Source organism: Artibeus jamaicensis, unplaced genomic scaffold, assembly GCF_021234435.1.
Source record: "Artibeus jamaicensis isolate MK-2021 breed Jamaican fruit bat unplaced genomic scaffold, CSHL_Jam_final scaffold_1964, whole genome shotgun sequence".
NCBI classification, from domain to species: Eukaryota; Metazoa; Chordata; class Mammalia; order Chiroptera; family Phyllostomidae; genus Artibeus; species Artibeus jamaicensis.
This window is the reverse complement of record NW_026522030.1, coordinates 1,238,597-1,261,070: the sequence shown is the minus strand read 5'-3', so window position 1 is coordinate 1,261,070 and position 22,474 is coordinate 1,238,597. Positions and strand designations below refer to the sequence as shown.

Sequence of the window (22,474 nt, the reverse complement as noted above, 5' to 3'; positions counted from 1 at the left end):
TTCAGTTTTGGAGAGAGTAAGAACTTGTTTTCAGTGGATGGGCTGGCATTGGATCAGATTACCTGTGGCCAGGATTAGGCAGTAGTACAGGTATGGCCACCTCGGGGCACTGGACAAGGACAGTTTGCAGATAAGACAACTCTAGGTAGGATAGGCGCTTAACACCTTCATTGCAATTCTAAATTCTCCATTTTAGTTCATACTGTTAGAGTTTGAAGTAAATTAATTAGGTAGGTATTCAGGGGAATATAGTTAGTAACTTAGAATATAGAATTATTTTTCTTTATAATTTAAGGAAATATTAGCAATTTCCTTTTACTTGAAAGGGCCATTGTCTAAATTTAATTCTGAGTTGTAGATCTATCTGTGAATTTGTTGGTAGAGAAAATATGCTGGCATATAATAAGCCTCCCTCGAAGAATAATAAGCTATTAGAGAAGCTTCAGTATTAGATGTTCTGTTTTTTCAGTTGATTGACAGATGGATCTCAGTATTATGGGAAAGTGTTTTTGGTTTTTTTTTAAACTTTGAATTATGGACATATGTATATGCTTGAGATTTGTATCTCTCAAGCATATACAAAAATAGAATAAATACTATTAACAAAATGAATCCTCATGTATATACCACCCATCCTCATGTATATACCGCCAATCTTACTTCATTTATAGTGCCCTCCACACTCTGCCCCTCACACCTGTTCACACACTGAATTACTTTGAGGTAAATCGAAAACATTTTACCTGTAAATACTATATTACTATATGTATATCTCCAAAAAGTCGGGGCTTTAAAAAAGCATAAACATGGATATCATTGTTATACCTAAAATTATAATAATTCCCTAATATCATCTACTACCTTATCAATATTCAAATTATTGCATAAAATTTTTTAAGTGTTCTGTTGGAATCGGGATCCAAATGAGGTGCACACATTACATTTGGTTGACTTGATTTTTAAGTCTTATAGTCTTATAGATTTCCTCTCTTTTAAAAATTGTTACGTGTTTAAAGAAAGCTAGGTCTTTGTACTGTAGAGTATTCCATATTCTAGATTTTGCTGTCTGCATCCCCATGGTATTGATTATGGTACATATGGAAGCTTATTTAGATTCAAGTTGTTAGTGTTTGGCAAAATGACACTCACAGGAACTTCTTTCTGCATCGTATCAGGAGGCATCTAATGCCTGGTTGTGTCTTTTGTGAATGTAGATTGATTAGTAGATTCAGGTATTGTCAGTCCGAGTGGAAAGGGTTTGAAAAATTAGTAAAGGTGTTGAATAAATTTATCATATGACAGGTAAAACAGGCTGTATATGTAGGTCTGTTTTTAATTTGTTATGCTAACTTTGACCTCATTTTACTCCCCTTCATAGGATGACAATAACCTGTTAAAACAGCAACTTAAAGATTTCCAGAATCACCTTAACCGTGTGGTTGATGGTTTGATTCGTCCAGAAGAAGTGGCAGCTCGTGTGGATGAGCTACGGAGAAATCTGAAATCAGGAGCAGGGGAGATGAGGTAATGGGAAATAGAGACCTCCAAGTATACGGTGAGCCCAGCTGTGAAGGTCAGAGTTGAATCTCACCTTTCCAAGTTCTGTAAAATCATTTCTTTGTGAGGCTGATTTCTTTGTGAGGTTTCTCTGTATCATATTTCCATGGTTAAGACACAAGATTGCTTGAATCAGGTGTCTGTCACTGCTTTTTTTTTACCCTTCAAATCTTTTATGCTTTTTGGTATTTAATTTATAAGACAAAGGTTTTAAGAATAACTCTGGAAAGTTCATTGCAGATGGTTAGGAAGTAGAGATACATTATGCACTTTAAATAGAAAGCAAATATCAAAAGATAACCTAACTATATGAAATGGATATTTATTCTTTGAGCAGATGTTGTTAGCCTGTGTTTTCAGAGTGACTAAGCCATTTGATGAAACAGTGGTTTGCATTTAGGAGATGCTTGGTAATGTGGTGTGGATCGACACCGGTCTCATTCCGTACACTCTTTTTACTCCTGCACTGATGTTACCAGCATGTTTGTGCCTGGCATCTAGCATTAAAATATAATGTCACGGTTGTACCATCTCTTTTCCCCCTTACCAGGAGCTGTAGTCCTTCAGATGTCTTAGGGAAAAGTCTTGCTGACTTGCAGAAACAATTCAGCGAAATCCTTACATGCTCCCAGTGGGAAAGAGAGGAAGCACAAGTGAGAGAGAGAAAACTCCAAGAAGAAATGGCTCTGCAACAAGAGAAACTGGCAAATGGACAAGAAGAGTTCAGGCAGGCCTGTGAGAGAGCTCTTGAAGCAAGAGTAAGAAAAGGGCAAGAGGCAGCTGGAGGGAAGTGTTTGGCAAATATTCACATTTTTTCATGAATTACAGTGCTCCCTTTTTTGTGTAAATACAATATAAATGTTGTTATTTTCACTCATAACATGTCAAGCTGGATGTGACTAAAATTCAATCCTGAATATGGGTACTGAGGTTAAAGTCAGGCTTCTTTGTGACACTATATTTTCCTTGTCCTGGAAGCAAGGAAGATATGTTTCTTAATATGCAAGTAAATAATGCTGCATTGCTACAGTATATTATGGTACCAGAATCAGATTTCTCTCTTTTTTTAAGATTTAATTGCTTATTTTTTAGAGAGATAGGAAGGGAGGGAGAAAGTGAGAGAAACATCAATGTGTGGTTGTCTCTCGAGTATCCCCTACTAGAGACCTGGCCCACAACCGAGGCATGACTGGAAATTAAACCGGCAACCTTTGGTTTGTAGGCTGGTGCTCAGTCCACTGAGCCGCACCAGCCAGAGCCAGAATTGGATTCCTCTTGATGTAATTATTTTAATGAGACAAATATTAAAATGGATCCTAGAGAATATTTAAGAAAAAACTACCCCCAGTAACTCTGAGTTCAAAATTTCATTACGCTCTTTAGTAAAACAAAATGTGACTCTCTAAAATTTTTTTATTTTGCTCAAAACATATTTTGCTTAAAAATCATCTTTGAAACTCTCATTTCCTCACAGATTAATTTGGATAAGAGGCAACATGAAGCAAGGATCCAGCAGTTGGAGAATGAGATTCATTATTTACAAGAAAATCTAAAAAGTATGGAGGAAATCCAAGGCCTTACAGATCTCCAACTTCAGGAAGCTGATGAAGAGAAGGAGAGAATTCTGGCCCAACTCCAAGAGTTAGAGAAAAAGGTGGGGAAGGCTAGGAAAGTGAGACACGTGAGTCCCTGCTGCCTGCTCATGCCCCCATCGATCAGGCCAGCTGAGAAGGGATGTGATCCACAGTCACCTCTGCCTGTATTGCTGGCCCAGAGGTGAACCTGACCTAAGAGAAACTTGGATGCATGTCATTGAATCAAGGGCCTGAGGCAAGGGTACCATGATAGATGCAAACAAGAGAATTGGGAATGCAGAGAGTGACTTCAGAGCTGGTTAGGTGGTACTTAAATACTACTGGTGAAATGAGTTTGCCTCCTTCAAAACCCCTTGCCAGTTGGACACATTTATGGGGAATTACTTCTAAACTCTTCAGCTTTCTTTTTTCTTGTATTTTTTCCATTACCGTCTATCCCTCTTATACTTCTCTTCCCTCTGCAGTCATCATACTGTTGTCCATGTCCATGAGTCCTTTCTCCTTTTTGCTTAGTCCCTCTACCCCTCAACCCCACTCCCCTACCACAGCTGTCATCCTGCTATGAGTCTGTCTCTATTTTGCTTGTTAGTTCAGTTCATCAGATTCCACATATGAGTAAAATCATATAGTATTTGTCTTTCTTGACTGGCTTATTTCACTTAGCATAATGTTCTCCAGGTCCCTCCATGCTGTCTCAAAAGGTAAAATTTTCTTTTTTTTTTTTTTTACGGCCAAGGACTAGTCATCTTTCTTTCTGACACCCTGGCCTGTCTTCGAACTTCTCAGTCCCACCTAACCATTCCCTGCTCCCCTTGTCAGATCTCAGACCTTGTCCAAATTGTGTCCACCACCTTTAAAATCACAAACTGAAGCATCACACTCTGATTGTTACCTCTTATCTCACCAGCACCCCCTGTGCTGACAGTTCTTCAACCTTATGGAGAATTTCAGTGTATTAGCCCCATCTTTTCTGTTTACTAAACCTTCCTGTCTTTATTTTCCCCCTTGTTCAACTTAAATTTCATAGTTTACCACTGTAGGCATTTTTGCAAATCTACTGTCTTACTACACTGACAGAACTGAGCTATTATTAGCCGCCTTTGGACTTGCAGGCATGTTAAGTATTCCTAGAGAAAAAAAAAATCACCCTTTCAAGCATAGTAGTGTCACTATAAACTCTTGGTCACCGGCCCCGAATGGGAACTTCACTCTTTTCTCTAGTAAGCTCATTTCCCGTGCTCGGTTGTTTCACATCTCACTTCCACACCTACCCTCACCCTTCTCCCAGCCTCGGTGAATGACTTGCGTCATACTTCACTGAGAAAGCCATCAGTCTCCGAGTCTTACTGGGCCTGCCTCCAAAATTTACCTGGAATATATGTACTTTGTTTTCCAGTGGCACCACCCTCATCCAGCCATCATCTCTCTTCTGGACAACTGCTGTGACTACTACCTGACAGGTCTCCCACTTCCACTCATGACTGTGCTCTGCAGAGTAGCCACAAGTTCTTTCAGAAATGTGAATTGGCTCTTGTCACTTCCATCGTATCTCCCCCCCATCTCTAGTAGCTTCTGTTGTTTTTAGTATAAAGACCAAAATTCTTAAGCTTATGAGGCCCTGCATGATGGCCTTTGTTTAGTTCTTTCCTTTTCTCGCTACTGCTTCTTCGTTCAGTTCATCAAAAATGCCAGGTTCTGTCTTCCCTCCTGGCCTTCGCACGTGCTGTTTCCTCTCGTGGGCCACATCCTTTCACTGTTCTCCCCTGCTGTTCTCTCAAACAGTGTCTTGTTCTGCCCCTCGATAGCACTAAACACAATTTTAGTTCCACATTTGTTTATGTATTTGTTTAATATCTGTCTCTCCTAAGCTACTTGAGGGCAGCAGCCAAGTCTGTTTTGTTTGCCACCATATGCCTGCTGCCTGACTCTGACTCCAAGCGGCTGGTCCATCACTTGGTGATGGTGCCAAGAAATGTTTTTCCAATGAGTGAATGAATGAATTTATGATCACTAAGATTCTTGACTAAGAAAATTGATTTCATTCTAAGTTTATCATGCAGTTTTGAGATAATTTTATTTATTCATTCACCTAGCAAATATTTATGGAGCATTTGCTGTGTACCAGGTATTGTTCTAGGTATGGGGCATGTAGTCGTGAACAGAGTCCCTGTCCCTGGGGGAGTTTATGTATCAATTTATGGCTACCAAATGATTTATATGTTTAGTTAGTGTTTCTTTTACTTTAGAAGAAACACGAAGATGCCAAATCTCAGGAGCAGTTCCTTGGTTTAGATAAAGAATTAAAGAAACTAAAGAAAGCTGTGGCTGCCTCTGATAAGCTAGCCACAGCTGAGCTCACCATTGCTAAAGACCAGCTGAAGTCCCTTCATGGAACTGTTATGAAAATTAACCAGGAACGAGCAGCGGTAAGTCCACACACACAGAACATGTTTCCACCAGTGCTGCAGTTGTCAAAAAATAACAACTTGTAATGTTGATCTTCTTAGAGACTTTGGCTATTTTATAAACCACTATAAAGTTGTCTGTTTCCGTTCAGACCCGAAGGTTGTATTTCTCCCATCCCAGCCCTGCCATGGGTCCTGCACTTTATCGAGTCCTGAAAGGAACCACTGGAAGAAACATACCATCCCTACCTTAAAGTGTAGGGATCCGCTTAGGGAGTAGCTATCAGTACGCAAAGGCCTTAAAGGCTTTCCAGGTAATCCTTCTGGACCTCAGACTCTCCATCTTGTACAGTCCAGTGACTAATATGTTACCTCAAAGGGCTGTTATGACTCCTGACTGAGATAATGTTTGATACAGTCTTTATAGGATGCAGATGCGATGAGATTAAGACAGCAGATCATAGGAGAGAATCTAATGGTGAGAGTCCAAAGAGACACCAGTCACAGAAGACTGTAGAACATTGAAGAAGGTTCTACAAACCTGGCTTTTTCTGATGCAGCACGCTTTTTCTAATTCACCCCTCACTTTTTCTGATGCAGCACCCTGCTCACTTAGTTCCACTGAGGGGTGAAGCAGGCTGCCAGGTGATGGGAGCAGCACAGGACAATGTGGGACTTGGTGTCACATGTCCATGGGATAGCCAGGCAGGCAATCTGATGAAAACAGGAATGAATCTGGGAGGAAGAAAAAATGAAGAAGGCAATGCGTGATAGCAGCGGTGCTTCTCTCATCCCTCTGCCCCTTTAGGAGTTGCAGGAAACAGAAAGGTTCAGCAGAAAGGCAGCCCAGGCGGCCAGGGATCTGACCCGAGCGGAAGCAGAGATTGAACTCCTGCAAGATCTTCTCCAGGATAAAGAGGAACAGGTCAGTACCAGTCCTCTGAGACCTCCTCCTGAGTGGGTCCTTGTCATTTCTAAAAGACTGATGACTGTAGGTGACATCTCAAAGAATTTTCAAGTGCAATCACGAGTCGGTCCGTGCTTTATTTTCTACTGTGTGCCACAGACAGTGCAGTTTACTATAAGGAGTAATTCAATTTCCTCATTAGTAAAATGTAAGTAAAAATTACAGAATTAAAGTGAAGTGGCAAGGATAAGAGCATCTGGGAAAGAACATTCATTGGGAACTTTGTGTATGTGATTTCTCAACAGTTTCTCGTTGAGCTGGAGAAAGCAGAGACAGGCACTAGAGGAGCAGACTCACGGGTGCTCGAAGTCGAGAAGCTGAACGAGACCCTGGAGAGACAACGGACAGAGACCGCGAGGCTGCGGAAGTTACTGGACCTCGCCGGTCCCGGTAAAATAATGGGTTTGATGTTGGTAGTGGTCTTGTAGCTGCTCTAAAGTCAAAACATTTTGGTTTTGATGTTTACTAAATTTATTTAGCTGACAGATCAGTTCCATGTTTGATTTACATGGCTGTGACAATTAGCTTAATTAATAAAAGCTATTAATTTAAAAAATTTTATATAAGTACAGTATTAAGGGATATGATTACAAAGAGAAGAGATCGATTTTTATATTTTCAAAAGAAATAATATTTAAAAATCTGTTTATTTTCTTCTTCAGGCTTACTTTATAAGTGAAGACTTCTTTAAGTGTTAGCAAAATCTCATTACCAAAGAGCAGGTTGAAAGTCTGCTTTGAGGAATCGATTAGTCATTGACTATTCTGGGATCACTTTTGTATTTGAGCGAGAAAGGAAGTAGATGATTTCATAGCCAACTTTATAGCTTTCCTTTACAGATAACAAAGGAAGCTTTGAAAATGTTCTGGAAGAAATTGCTGAACTTCGACGTGAGGTTTCTTATCAGAATGATTACATCAGCAGCATGGCAGATCCTTTCAAAAGACGGGGCTGTTGGTACTTTATGCCTCCACCGCCATCATCAAAAGTAGGAAGTCTGTGGTGCTGGGAGTGTATACTGAATTTTCTTAAAGAAAGTGTGACCATGTATTCTTCCCCAAATGTGAACAGGTGTTGAGAACACATATCTAGGCTAAACCGTGCATTGAGGCTCTTAAGTGGTGTTAATATTTGAGATGAAAATAGGGCCTTCCCAAGGAATGTGGCATGCTTAGGTGGTACATTTTGGGATCCCTAAATGAGGATCCCATGAGGGGATATGATGACTTGAGCCCAGAAAGCCTGTTGAAAGTGTGTATAGAATTGTGCTGACACTCAGACAGAAAAATAGGCACGTGGGTTTCCTTTTATTTTGAACAACATCCGTTCAGTGCTTACTGAAATTTCATGCTAGGCAACGGGGGTACCATGATGAATGACATAGCCCCTGCTTTCAAAGAGCTCATGGGCCGGCAGAGGAGACATGTAATTACAGAATGTAATTACAAAACAGTGACACAAATGTGACAGCAGAGTTGACCTCTGCGCTCTAGTGACAGAGAGGTGTTAAGGATTCATTTTGTGGGGATTCAGGAAGGAAGGCTTCATAAGCAGCAGAATCGTGAAGTCAACACTTAGCAACCCTCAAGGGATGGGCTTTTAGGAGGGAAGGAACACCTTTTATGGAACAAGAGAGTTGTTTTAACCATGGCAGGTAGCCTATGGGGCTGGAGGGTTAGATGGAAACAGTGAAAGGTGAAGCTGGAGAAGTAGATTTGGGTTATGCTTTTTTTAAAACGGGCCTCAAAAGTTCTTTAATTATGTAGGCTTTGGGAAACTGAGGTTGTATATAATAGTATGATCAGAATAGTATAGGAAGAATAATTGGGCTGAGGATGGATGCTAGACTCATGGCAGCTGAACTCTGTGTGAGGCTGTTTGAACATGTTCCGGTGAAAGATAGAGGAAGCCAGAGCTACAGCAGTGGAGCAGGAGCAGGAAAGGTGGCACTGAGGAATGTGCAGGAGGCAGAAGATCAGGGCTTGAGGCCTGAATGTGGGGAGTGAGGAGAGGACTGGAGGAGCCCTCATCCGAAGCAAAGGAACTGGGTGACATCTTGCCAGATTCAGGTGATAAGCAACAGCCAGGGAGAATCAGTCTGACATGCTAGGATCCTGGGGCTGTGTAGGCTTAGCACCCGGAAGAGCAGAACCTGCGGTTCTCCCAGAAACCTTAAGGAAGCTCACACCCTTAATTAGCACAGCCAGGGCTGGAGGTGGAAGCAGTGTGGGTGAGGGTGTGGAGGATAGACCTACGACTGGGGAGGAGATGGGGAGTAGCACTTTAAAGCCATGAGAAGGTCCTAGGGCAGCAGGAGGCTAGTATCCCCAGATTCCTTGAAAGATCCCTAGTGTCCTTTGCCTCAGTTGCTGGAACATCAAGGACAAGACAAGAGAAACCACCAGGAAAGATTAGTGCTGGAATAGAGAGGCTGACATCCATGCATTTTACATGACCACATAATCACATCTCACTTCTGTGTGAAAAGTAAGAATTATGATATATTAAAAACAAATTGTTTTCTCAACTTTGCTTTAGATGTTGACTTTTTTTTTTTTTTTTTTTTTTCAGTTTTGCCCCAGACTTAGACATTTCTCCAGATCAGCCTTTTCATTTGTAACAATGTGCTCTGCTGCCATTAGGTTTCCAGCCACAGTTCACAGGCCACCAAGGACTCCGGTGTTGGCCTGAAGTACACAGCCTCAACTCCTATTAGAAAACCACCTGCCTCAGGATACTGGGTTTATTCTCCCATCCGGAGTGGGTTACGTAAATCGTTTTCAAAGAGAGGTAAGTGAGGTCACATAAGGTAGTTGCATTTCTCTTGCCATTTAATTACATTTTATAGGTTCCCTGAAATCCACAGGATACAATCCAGACTCCTTAGCTTGCTCTGCAAGGCCCTTTATGATTTGGTCTTGGCCAGTGACCTCTTGTCCTTTTGTCTCAGCACCCATCACTCCCCCACACGTCAGTCATACCCAGCTGCCATGGTCCTCAGACCTCCATGTGTTAAGCCTTTTGTTTGGAATGTCCTTTTTCTCCCTTCTTCTCCCAAACTTATTTCTACTCGTCCAGGTTCTCAAACCCCAGTCTTTCTACAGAGCCTTATTCCATGCTGCCTCACCCAGGCAGGCAGAGCTGTTTCTTTAGCTGTGCTGCTGGCAGATGGCAGCTGTATCCTTGTGTCATGGCATTGATTTACTTGACTAAAACGAAGTGTTAGAGGCCTGTCTCCCAAAGCTTGTAGGAGAGAGTGAGAGCTGGGATAAACCGTTAGCTCTTTCACTAAGTAGCTGTGTGATCCTAGGTCAATTACTTAGCTACGCTAAAACTGTAAATCTTTAAAATGGGAATATCACCTTCTAAGAATTTGTTCATTCAGGACCTATTTATTGAGCTCCTGCTATGTGCTAGGTTCCCTGTCATCAGTGACAAACACAGCTCCTGCTTGTAGGGGAGATAGGTAAACCAACACCTTAAAGAGCATGTGTGGTGGGAAACACTGAGAGCTGTGGGATCTCACAGCACATTGCTGTCGGTCTTTCACGTCGCATGAAGCAGGCGCCCAAATGATTGTGGATCAATGAATGAACGAACGAAGATGGAAAAAACCCCAATAGATGGGCATAAGAAAACTTCAAGTATCTGCCTTTGAAAATAATTTGAATCCCTGTTTTAATCTGCTTTTTAAAATTGCTTTTGACCTTTTATATAAAATTTTATTCTCACATTTCTGATATCTGGCTTAAGTGCTGCTGTTTTCTGCTAAATTTGTTTACCTAGTAGGCCATGCAGGTAAGCCACTCTTGTTTATTTCTTCCAAGATGCAGACAGTGGAGGAGATAGTCCGGAAGAGAGTGACCTGGATGACCCAGAGGACCCCCAGTTTGTGCCTCCTCCTGGATACATTATGTACACCGTGTTTCCTGATGGTTCTCCCGTGCCCCAGGGCATGGCCCTGTATGCACCGCCGCCTCCCTTGCCCAGTGATAGGCAACCTCTCACCCCTGGCACCGTTGTTTATGGCCCACCTCCTGCTGGGGTTCCCACTGTTTGTGGACCTCCACCCCCCAACTTCTCCATCCCCCTCATCCCTGTAGGCCTGCTGCACTGCAACGTCCCGGAACACCATAACTTAGTAAGTGGAAAGACATGAGACCCTATCCACACTGCTTCCATGGGAGACTGAGTAAGGTTGTATACTTACTGAGCTGGCCTACTTGTGAATGGATTACACCCCCAAAGTGTGTTCGTAAGGCTAACGTTTAGAACTGAGCAACCATTCTTTCACTAAAATACTGTCCTGGACAAGAGTTAGGGTGCCAGACCAGTCTACAAACCTGTTTTAACTCATTATATAACGATGGCTTTCATCCAGAAAGTAACCTTTTTTTTTTTTCCAGTACCAGTCATCTTTTATCAGGTGTTAGTTACTATATGAAAGGATTCAGAGGTGCTGTGCAAAGATAATAATGGTCAGGAATATGGAGTCCACACTGGGTCCTCTTCAGTGGTACTTGTATCGCTGCTCAAGTTTGAGTTCCTTGTAAGAACAGCAGTAGTTAAAAAGTACGTAAGCTGCCAGCACCATAGAAACTCCAGCAGCATTCCCTTTCTTCCCATCGACATACCTATAATCCCAGTAGTAACCTCTTTGAAACACTTCAGCAAAGCCTTTGGGATGAAATTCCACATCAGTATCCAGCTTGGCAGCTCCCCTAGTTTGACATCCATGAGTTTCTTCTCCTTTTATGGTACAACTGACACCGTCTTGGAGTCCAGGGTGTCAGAAAGTAACCATTTTTAGAAAGTCTATTATATATTTTTCTACCGATGAGTACTATATTAATGTGTATATATAAATATAGCCGTGTACTGGTGCTTGTATTTGTACACATGCACACGTATATATGTGGGTACATGCATACACATGTGTGTACATGTATGAACAGCACACAGGTTTTGGTGGGGATTATTTTTGGGTGGTGAGATTTATTGATCATTATTTCCGTTTCTTCCTAGTTTTGTTCTTAGTGTGCATACAATTTTGTATCCGTTTTTCCCACTTAATGTTACAAGCATTTTCCCATGGTTTTACAAATGTTTTTAAATAGTATGACCACACATTATTTGTAGGCGCTATGGTTGACTTAGGTGTGTGTAATTTTTACAGTATTTCATATTCTCAGTTTAGATTCCAAGAAATTACTATTTCCAAATCACTAGTTTACTTTATAAGTTTTTAGGTTTTAGAGAAAGAAATGTATTTTACAAGCTCCTCCTTCTAACATAAGACACCCAGAGCTCTTTATTTTTCCCTTTTCTTAGCAGATTGATAAGAAGGACTAGGACACCTGGGTGCCAGGCACCAGTCCCATTTTAATCAGTCAGACTAGTTTCAGGACTGTGTGTACTTACGTGGTTAACATGACAGGCATGCGTATCGTCTTGCAGTTTTTCGGTGCACATTGAGTTTATAGCAGTTCTTTCGGTTCAGCGTTTGAGAATCTCTTAAGCTAGTTCTTTTACCCTCCAGTAGTACCCAGCTGTTTCAGTAGTTTTCCAGGTACAATTTCATACCTCCCTATATTTGCACGTTATTTTTTAGCTTAGGTCTTTTCCATTTCAATTATTCTTCAAAACCCAGGCAGAACCCCTCTTCCTCTGGTCAGCCTTCTCACCAGGCTTCCCTTCCATGTGCCCAGAGGAGGGAGAGACTTCATTGTGTGTCTCTTCTAGACGCTGAACTCTGGAGGCAGAGATTGTCCATGCGAGGTATTTGGTGAATGTTTATCAACCATGGTTGGACATGGCTGGAAAAGTTAAAAGCTTTATTAATCCACCCATTTCATCTATGGTATATGAAAAAATGGCTTAATTTTCCTTTTTATAGTGAAGCCTTAAAAACTACCACCATTTTCAGGTCAAACATAACCACTTTAACCACAGTTAATCTCAGCTTTTGGCAGGAAAGAAGGAAAATATCATGTAATGTTTCATTATTGCATTTTTCTTTTTTATTCAGGAGAGTGAAGTTTCTAGATTGGAAGACATAATGCAGCATTTAAAATCAAAAAAATGGGAACAGTGGATGAGAGTATCCAAGCGGCAACCTGAGAAAGAAATGGAAGAACTGCATCATAATATTGATGGTCTCTTGCAAGAGAAGAAAGACTTAGAACATGAAGTAGAAGAATTACATAGAACCATTCAGAAGCATCAACACCGAAAGTAGTTATTAGCCATTTCATTTTTATAATTCAGATGAATATAACATTTGTCCACTAAGGTAGTCTAAACCAGTGTTGTCCAATAGAACTTGAAAATAGTCTAGATCTGAACTGTTCAAAGCAGTAACCACAAGTCGCATGTGGCTATTGAGCACTTGAGATATGGCTGATGGAACTGAGGAACAGAATTAATTTAAATTAATTTAATATCCACATGGTGACCTCTATATTAGACAGTGTAAGCCTAAATTCTTTTAGCCAATAATGCAAATCAGCTCTTCTAGTCCCTCATGGAGAATGGTACAACCCTTCCCTCTCCCCAGGTACCCTAACTAACAACATGCCAGGTGTCATGTGCATCTCCTTCTCCCTCACTCCCCCAGGCATCAGCTAATCTCCCAGTTCTGCTGGTTCTATTCAAAGAGGTCTCACATTGGTCCCTACTTTCATCTCCACTGCACTGGCCTGCTTCATCTAGTCTAAACTCCTGTCTGTCAGCTTGGCTACAAATCTCACAGTGCCTCTCTCCTATGTGACTCTTAGTCCCATCAGAATATACCTCTCACCCAAGATCTGAGCCCTGCCTACCTGTTTTATCCTGCCCTCCCACAGTATTCGCTGTGGCTCTCCTTACTTTGCTGTGGTTTCCCCAAGCACTACGTTTTCTTCTGCCTCCCCACTGTCGCATGTACTGTCCTGTGCCCGGAATAGCTTCCTTACTCCCCTGCCTAACTCCGGTCTGTCTTTCAAGACAAAGAGCAGAGATCCCCCTTTACACGAGGTCTTTCTCATCTCAGGCTCTCACAATTTGGGGTCGGCAGCCTTGGGCATAGTACTGTTCACAGCATGTTTTAAGGAGCCCAGGAGGGCAGTAGCTAGGCTTCTCTCTCCATTCCGTAGCACCTGGTGTAGGGCCTGTGAACGAATGCAGTATCTGCTAAATGGGTCCCTTGTGTAGAAGCCCACCTTCTGCAGTACTCCATGAATTACGGTACTTCCCCTGCTTATGTCATTTAAGCCAGACTGGCCTAAGCACCAGGGCCAGGGGGAGACCTGTGGAGGACACACAGGGGAGTGAGGAGGCCAGGTCTCTGCCTTGTAGTAGACCTGGCAGGGAAAAGCAGGAGCCTTGGGACTAGATGTTTGATGGTTCAGGGAATGGTTATACTTATTATTTTTGTAGGTGTATATGTGGGAGAGTGGTTTTCTGTTTGTTTGTATCCTCACCTGGCGGTATTTTTTTCATTGCTTTCAGAGAGAGAGGGAGGGAGGGAAAGAGAAACATTGATTGGTTGCCTCTAATATGTGCCCGGACTAGGGATCATACATGCCCAGACCAGGGATTGAACCCACAGCCGAGGCATGTGCCCTGACCAGGAGTTGAACCCGCCATCTTGCAGTTAGAGGATGATGCTCCAACCAATGGAGCCATACCTGCCAGGGTGGGGGTGGGCAGGTTGTGGTTTGAGGAGGATAGGAGTGCTTCCATCTCCATCCACTGCTTTTCCCAGGTATAAAAGTATAATATAAATGATCATCTTAGAGAATTTGATAACATAAAAATTGAAAGGAAAAAGTAAAAACCAGTCTATGTGTTCATTTCCAGATAATCTGTGAATATGTTGCTGCATTTACTTTTATGTTTTTCTGCTGTAGATGGTCTCATTTTTAAGTAATTTTAACACGATAGTCTAGAGTTACTGAACCCTGTGTCATGCTTTTTGATTTGTCAGATAGCATCACCATAATTTTACTCTGGCAGAACAAAATTAGGTAGTCTTTGGGGCAGCTGGTGAACTGTGTCTTGGATAATTTTGAGTAATGGATCATTATTGTGTTAGTTGTTTGTTTTATTCTTATACCACTGAAAAATAGAAATATTAACATTGGTTTAGGCTGCAAGTGTCTATATTGTAACATTTAAAATCTCTTAATGTGTGTTTTTTAATTTTATTTTTTAAGAGACTTCATTGATGGAAATGTGGGGAGTCATATGAATGAACTAGAAATAGAAAAATCATTCAAACACCATGAAGATATTGTAGATGAAATTGAGTGCATTGAGAAAACTCTTCTGAAACGTCGAACAGAACTCAGGGAAGCTGACCGACTGCTGGCAGAAGCTGAGAGTGAACTTTCATGCACAGAAGAGAAAGTACGTTCACTTGTGGTTTGGGGTGAGACAGCTTTCTGTCATCAGCATGAAGGGTTAGAAAGAAAATGTGTTAAGAGTACTGTTGCCCAAGCCAGACAGCTGTGTTTCAGGCTGGACGCTGCTAGTTAAGGAGCTATGAGAACTTGGTCACGTCATTAAGTCCCTGAGCTTTGCTTTCCTCACTCATAAGGTCAGGCTAAGAATACCTGGGCTGTTTAGTGTTAACTAAATGAAGTAGCATATTTAAAGCTCCTAAAGTCATTAGTTCCTAACACATGCTACTTCCTTATCTTATGTGGGTCTCTTTTTATTTGGGCTTTGATATCTGTATTTATTAAATAGATCAATCTTACAATCTTATAAAGCAACAACAGACCTTCTAGGACTCCTAGTCTTACTTCGTTCTCTGTGTTGATAAGGATATAAAATCAAGTATTTTTTGGTCTGAGATAATAGTCTTGAGACTGCAACACAGAAGGAAGTCAGAGAGGAAAAGGAGCTACCTTCTACCACACATTGGCCGTTTTATAAAAATCACTTCATCTTACCTTCCTGGCATCCCTGTGAGATGGTTGTTGGCCCAGCTCACAGAACTGTCTCAGAAAGGCTGGTAACTGGTCCAGGGCTACACAGAGTTCTGCCCCACCAAGAGGTTTTTTTAGTTAGATGAGAATTCCAGGATGAAGTTCCATACCTGCATGGAGCAACCTCAGGAACTACTGTTTTTATATTGTCATTCAAACATGGACTGATGTAAAGAGTAGAAATCTATAACTGAAGAACTGACATGAAGTATCTATTAAAGAAAGCTTTTGAGTGATGGTTTTAATAAGAATGGAAAAATATCCTCATCTCTTTTCAGATGATCTGTTCCTCCTGTCACATGTTGCATTACTGTGAGACAAAACAAGTGTGAGCAGGATTAGAGAAAAATATGTCACTGGTGTATAAAAGAAAATGGATGATAGCGGTTGTAGGCAGAGATAGAGATAGTAAGTGAACCAAGGCTAATAAGTTATTTTCCCTTCATGCTCCAAAAGTGACTCAGGGAAGCAGCTTGCTAAGGAGGAAGAGGAAGGGAGAAAGTGCTGCATTTTGTAAGGAATGTGCCAGACATGTTAGAACCTGACACAGAAGGAGACAAAGAGCCACTTGGAAATAGGGCATTCTGGGATACATACTGAGTTGTGTCCAGTGCTTTACCAGTGAAAGGGGCAGAAACCAGCCATGTGAGATGGAAAGAAGTTCAGTGAATTACCTGTGGCTCTTCAAGAGCTTGCTGGCCCTTTGTATTCATGCAAGATACTTAAAGACCAGTTTAACATACAGGCGCCTCTGATTTAGTGCAACTGTAAAACTTGAGGCTTTTGGCTGATGGCGAGTCACGCTGCTCAACCAAGTGCTGTACAGGCCACACTCTGTTTTGGGGCCTTTGACAACATTGTTTTAAGCCATTTATTTTTAGAACCAAAGAGAAACCAAGTTGATAAAAAAAATTACTGCTTTTGCCAAATTTTGTATAGGAATATTTTGAAATATTTCAAAAGTATCTAATGTCTGTGTGTCGTAGCCATAATTAAATCATCTTCAGATTAATGAGGTTTTACTTAACGTGAAAATAGCTGGAGTGTAGCCAGATCCTCTGTGTGGAGGAGTATTAGTCAAGTCACTTCACTGCTACTTAATTAGGTAGGTATTGCTAATTGAAAAAAATAACGTGTAATGATATTACAGATTATTTCTTTTTTTAATTTTGATTTATCTCTAGAAGGGAAGGGAAGGAGAGAGGAAGAGAAATATCAATGTATGGTTGCTTTCTCGTGTGTCCCCTGCTGAGAACTAGCCTGCAGCCCAGGCGTGTGCCCTGACTGGGAATCAAACCGCGCTCTTTTGGTTCACAGGCCCATGCTCAATCCACTGAGCTACACCAGCCAGTGCTAGATTATTTCTTAAATAAGAGCATCCAGCCTCACCATCCTCAAACAATTACTTTTATTTTTGCATAGTTTTTCTGTCCTTGTTGACACAGATATACATAGTTTTACATAGTTGCTCCTATAGCACCTGTACCATTTTAAATTTATCTTTTTCCATCAACATCATATCACTAACATTCTTCCATGTTTCTGCATTGTCATCCTCTTTTAAAGGCTGCAGTGTTCTGTTGTGTTGATACATTATCACTTGTTGAATCTATTATTTGCCCTCTTAGATTATCTCAATATACAGTGAGCATGTCTGTGTGGTAATTATTTCTGAATTCTTTCCTGAGAATTGGAGCATCAGAGTGAATGAACATTTTTAAAAGTATTTCTATATTGCTTTGCTTTCCAAGAGTTATACCAATTTACACTACCAATAGCTGTGACAGAGTACTGTAGCTGAACTGCTTTTAATGACAGTTTCTTTTCCAGACAAAAAATGCTGTCGAAAAGTTCACCGATGCCAAGAGAAATTTATTGCAAACCGAGAAAGATGCCGAGGAATTAGAAAGGAGAGCTCAGGAGACTGCTATTAACCTTGTCAAAGCCAACCAGCAACTCAGGTAGGTGGAATCCCTCAGCTGTTGATATAATCAGTGAGATGAACTGAAAGTTTAGTTCTAAGAGGATAATAATTGCTTTATGATAAATTGTGCATGTTTGGTCTAAGGGAATAAAACAATGTTTTAGATTGATCCAGGCTGACACAAAGGATTTGGAGCAACACAAAATTGAACAAGAAGAAATCCTGAAAGAAATAAACAGAGTTGTTGCAGCAAAAGACTCAGACTTCCAGTGTCTAAACAAGAAGAAGGAAAAACTGACTGAAGAGTAAGTACTGTGGCCTCCGTGGCGCTTCAGGGGACTTTACTGGGGTGGGGATCAGTCTGCACTTGGATCTGCTCTATTACTGTGTGCTTTACAGGCTGCAGAAACTGCAAAAAGACATCGAGACTGCAGAACGCAATGAGGATCACCACCTGCAGGTCCTTGAAGAGTCAGAGACCCTTCTGCAGGCCAAGAGGGCCGAGCTGGAGAAGCTGAAAAGCCAGGTGTGGCAACAGATGCCTTGAAAAACCAGTTCATGGTGCTTGGAAACCTACATTTGTGTGATGAGTATAAAAAGTAATACATGTCTCATTATTGAAAAGACTGGAAAATATTTTTAAAAGTTTAAAGCACAAATGAGGCTATATATCCTAGTGAGTAAGAATGGAGTCCACCCAAATTTTAATCCCAGCCCAATAAAATGTATTATTGCGTAAAAGAAGTGAGTCTCAGGACAGGATATCCTCAGATCATTTATGTTAAATGTGTTTATGAACATTTACTTACGTTTATATTTTTATACCAAAGTATAAAAGTAGTCATCTGATAAGGGGGGATTATGAAGATTTTTCCACTTTCTCTCTTCTTCATGTTTGCATTTTCTATAAACAAATATGTTACTTTTAAAATTGTAAGTAATTTTTAAATTTACATAATGAATAAATTTTTAAGATCCCTGCCTAGCTTCCATTGCCAAAGTAGTTATCAAATGGAATAAGGTATAGATAGGAAAGTTTTTTGACAGCCATTAGCTCAGGGATCATTATTACCCTATTTTTGTTCTTAGTGTGATTTGAGTGATTTTACTTATGTGAGCTCAATGTCTTTATTGGGCATTTCATGCCTCTTTCCCCAGCCCAGCTTTCCTGACTCTTCCAGCTAGGATAATTAGCATTAGGCTAGCTCCTAACTTCTCCCACAACCTCCAGCTGGACTAAACACTTTGTCTCAACACGAATGCTGTGTGGCCTTTGTCAAGGTCTGTGTGCTTCCCTTTTCTTCAATGCAGGTGACGGCTCAGCAGCAGGAGATGGCAGTCTTGGACAGGCAGTTAGGGCATAAAAAGGAGGAGCTGCACCTACTCCAAGAAAGCATGGTCCAGGCCAAAGCTGACCTCCAGGAAGCTCTGAGTCTGGGAGAAACTGAGGTGGCTGAGAAGTGCAGTCATATCAGGGTATGTTTTCCTGTGGATTTTCTTAGGGGTCCTAGGGTAGTGGTGTAGGTTTATTTTGAGATACTTCTCTTGGTTCCACCCCAAATGCAAATAGAAATTCCTGAATCTTGACCCCTCTGTAACATTTGTTCGGTGGTGTGTTATATACCCGTGCTGTGGCTGTTAAGTGTAGCTCTCCCATAACTTTTTCTGGACGTGCCCAAGGTTTCCTGCCTCTGCCTTTCTCATGCCATTTCTTCTCCAGGAATTCCCTCTCTGAGACTGTCCAGATCCTACCCATTTTTCGTGGTCCAGGTTCATACCACTAACACTTCACAGACTTTCCCTTTACCCTGGAAGGACTCTGTCTTCTGAGTTTAGCAGCACTCTGCATGTTTCCTAGGGTATCTTAGCCTTTCCTGATCATGTTTGTGTTCTCAGCCTTACTTCCCCACAAGGCACTAAGCCACCCCTTGAGGGCAGGAGATACACCTGAATTAGCCATGTTCTCTACGACACATTGCCTTGCACATGGCAAATATACATACACATTTTAACTGAAGATAGTATGTTACTTTGTTACTTCTATTATACAGAATTATGTTAGTGTAAAATACAGTGCTGTTCTGGACATAAAAGGCAAAAATGAGGCAAATATTACATACACATTTTAACTGAAGATAGTATGTTACTTTCTTCTATTATACAGAATTATTTTAGTGTGAAATACAGTGCTGTTCTGGACATAAAAGGCAAAAATGAGCTTGTTTCCAAATTAGAATTTCTATAAAATGAGACAGTTAATAACAGAACTGATACTAAAGTAATTCTCATTCATAATTTTGTGAATTTATTAAAAATAGAATTTTATTTATTTATTTTCACACAGGAAGTAAAATCTCTTCTGGAAGAACTGAGTTTTCAGAAAGGAGAACTGAATGTGCAGATTAGTGAAAAAAAAACTCAACTTATTCTCATAAAGCAGGAAATTGAAAAAGAAGAAGAAAATCTTCAGGTAGTTTTAGGGCAAATGTCTAAACATAAAACTGGTAAGTTTAAAGGAAAACAGTCATATAAAGTCTCAGGTTGGAAATGTCTGTATTCCAGGTCACAGAAAGAAATACCAAATTGTCAAATAAACCTGGTTTATTTTAAAGTTTAACCTTACTACTAATAAGCAAAGAAAAACATTATAAAGGGAATAAGATATTTTCTGCCATTTACATTGATAAAGTTCATTTAAAAGCAGACTAATCATATTCATTGTTGACCCAGGAGTGAAGAAAGAGCACTTTTCAAAGTATAAATTGGAACACTCTCCCAGTGTTTCAGGACTTGTAAAATTCACACCCATTGAAACAGTTAGCCATTTCTGGTTTTCTAGAGAAGGCAAACATACATGCACACCACAGGAATATTTTTTTAAGAGAAGCCTGTATTTCCTTGTTTCACAAATTAAGCTGCCCAAGTTGGTTACTTGAAGCAAAATTTATGACAAAATTTAGACGCAAATGACCAATTTAAAAGCCCATGTGTTAAAAATTGAATGACATGCAAAAATGCTGGTGAGAAGAGTGAAAAAATAGATGAAAACCGAATGTAGCATCTGGTCCAAATTCATTTGTAAACAGTACCCATGTGCACATGTGCTCCGGAAGTGTGTCCGACTGAGTGTAGTAGATGTGGGGTGATTACGGGGTTTTTTCTTTTATACTTTTTTCAAATTTTCTGTAGTTAGCAAATATTTTTATAATCAGAAAAAAGTTACTATTTAAAAATCTATGTTTCAAAGGACAAAAATTTGTTATGTAAATCTCGACTTATGTATTTTAAAGTTTTTTTCTATTTATTTTGATTAAAATTTGTAGGTGGGATAAATGCTTTTAGAACTAGATCTCTATTAATGTTTTTATTAAAAATTAATGGTTAGTAATACTTCTAAAGGGTTTTTTTAATTAAGAATACGATTAATTAGCTCCATTATTTCAGCACAAGTATGTTTTATCTATTGTTTCTTGTATCGGGCAGTAGAATTATGTTCTGTTTTATTTTATAAATGTCTCCAAGTTCATTTAATAGCATGGACCATGCTTTCTTTCTGTTAGAACTAAAGAATATTCTGGACATGTTGCAACTTGAAAACAGTGAGCTACAAGGCTTGAAGCTACAACATGACCAAAAAATGTCTGAGTTAGAGAAGACTCAGGTTGAAGTGCTGGAGGTAATAAGCAAAGCTGTTTTACCCATACCAAACTGCAGTCTTGGTCTTTCAGTATGTTTGAGTCATCTTTTATCTGATTTAGGCGAAACTGGAGTTAGAGAATTTGCAGCAGGCAGCCCTGCGACAGAAAGGGGAAACAGAGTGGCAGAAGCAGCTCCTCGAGAGGGACAGACGGGAAGTAGAGCGAATAACTGCTGAGACCCGAGCATTACAGTCATGTATTGAGTCTCTGTGTAAAGAAAAGCAAGATCTCAAAGAGGAATGTGACAGCTGGGAAAAGAAGGTGGCACAAACCAAACGGTGAGGGTAGGAACAAACAAGTTTTCAAGTTCACTTCTTAAAAGCTAGAACATTATAAACACACTATTAAAAAAATTGGAAAATAGACTTTACAGTCCACAAACTCAGTATCACAATAAAATGCACCAGTAGCATTTTTTGGGTGAATTCCCTTTTATGTTTTTTTCCCAGACACATTTTCTTAAATAACCTGTTTTGTGTGTGTTTTTTAAGTAAAATAATACATGCTGGAAGATATATATAAGTGAAGAAATACACCTTCTTTGTGGATAGGAAGACAATATTGTTATGATTCAGTTCTTCTCAAATTGATTTGTAGATTCAAAACAATTACAATCAAAATCCCAACGGACTTTTTAAATAGAAATTGACAGTCAGGTTCTAAAATTCATATGGAAATGCAAAGGACCTAGGATAAAATCTAAAACATGTTAGCTATGACACCAAACGCACTTGGGGCTAACACCACCTAGTTTCAAGACTTAGTATGCAGTTATGGTGATGAAAACAACACATTACGGCTATAAAGATGGACATACACATCAGTGGAACAGAATAGAAAGTCCAAAAATAAACTGACTAATATGTAGATAGCTGATTTTGACAAAGATGCAAAGACATCTTTTTCAGTAGAGAAAAGAGGATCTTGTTTCTGAAAAATTGCGTATCCAAAACCAAAGAAGAAAAAACAAGAACCATACCCCAGAGTATATATGAAAATTAACTCAAAATTAACTCATAAATGCAAGACCTAAGCATAAAACTTCTAGGAAGAAGCCTTTCGTGACCTTGGGTTAGGCAGTTGTTTTTTTTATCTGTAAGACCAAAAGCATAATCCACAAAAGAATAAATTGATAAAATTGGACTTAACAGAATTTAAAACCTTCTCAAAAGACACTGTTAAGATACTGAAAAGACATGTCAGAGACTGCAACCATGTATCCATCTTATAAAGGACTTGCACCCAGAATATACATATATAAAGAACGCTCAAAATTCAAGTAAGAGAAAGAACAATCTAATTTTCCCAATGGGCAAAAGATTTGAACAGACAATTCACTTCAGAAGATACATGAAG

The 22,474-nt window shown here is 40.1% G+C and overlaps 1 protein-coding gene and 1 pseudogene across 11 annotated transcripts in view; one reads left to right on the top strand and one right to left on the bottom strand.

Moving 5' to 3' along the window:
* Window positions 1-22,474, top strand: part of CNTRL (centriolin) — a 90,288-nt gene that overhangs the window by 53,595 nt on the left and 14,219 nt on the right. For 9 of the 11 annotated variants that reach the window (XM_053656524.1, XM_053656523.1, XM_053656522.1 and 6 more), the window contains 18 exons: window positions 1,379-1,524; window positions 2,108-2,315; window positions 3,032-3,211; window positions 5,399-5,578; window positions 6,366-6,482; window positions 6,770-6,914; window positions 7,364-7,512; window positions 9,167-9,314; window positions 10,352-10,665; window positions 12,553-12,758; window positions 14,720-14,912; window positions 17,315-17,457; window positions 17,585-17,725; window positions 17,820-17,946; window positions 18,732-18,896; window positions 19,765-19,924; window positions 20,981-21,096; window positions 21,179-21,396. In XM_053656524.1, coding sequence (XP_053512499.1) covers window positions 1,379-1,524; window positions 2,108-2,315; window positions 3,032-3,211; window positions 5,399-5,578; window positions 6,366-6,482; window positions 6,770-6,914; window positions 7,364-7,512; window positions 9,167-9,314; window positions 10,352-10,665; window positions 12,553-12,758; window positions 14,720-14,912; window positions 17,315-17,457; window positions 17,585-17,725; window positions 17,820-17,946; window positions 18,732-18,896; window positions 19,765-19,924; window positions 20,981-21,096; window positions 21,179-21,396 — 3,056 coding nt within the window. The remainder of the gene's footprint in view (window positions 1-1,378; window positions 1,525-2,107; window positions 2,316-3,031; window positions 3,212-5,398; window positions 5,579-6,365; window positions 6,483-6,769; window positions 6,915-7,363; window positions 7,513-9,166; window positions 9,315-10,351; window positions 10,666-12,552; window positions 12,759-14,719; window positions 14,913-17,314; window positions 17,458-17,584; window positions 17,726-17,819; window positions 17,947-18,731; window positions 18,897-19,764; window positions 19,925-20,980; window positions 21,097-21,178; window positions 21,397-22,474) is intronic. The other 2 variants (XM_053656520.1, XM_053656527.1) reach the window with 1 other exon arrangement.
* LOC119046911 (ATP synthase subunit f, mitochondrial-like) lies at window positions 10,952-11,996 on the bottom strand (annotated as a pseudogene).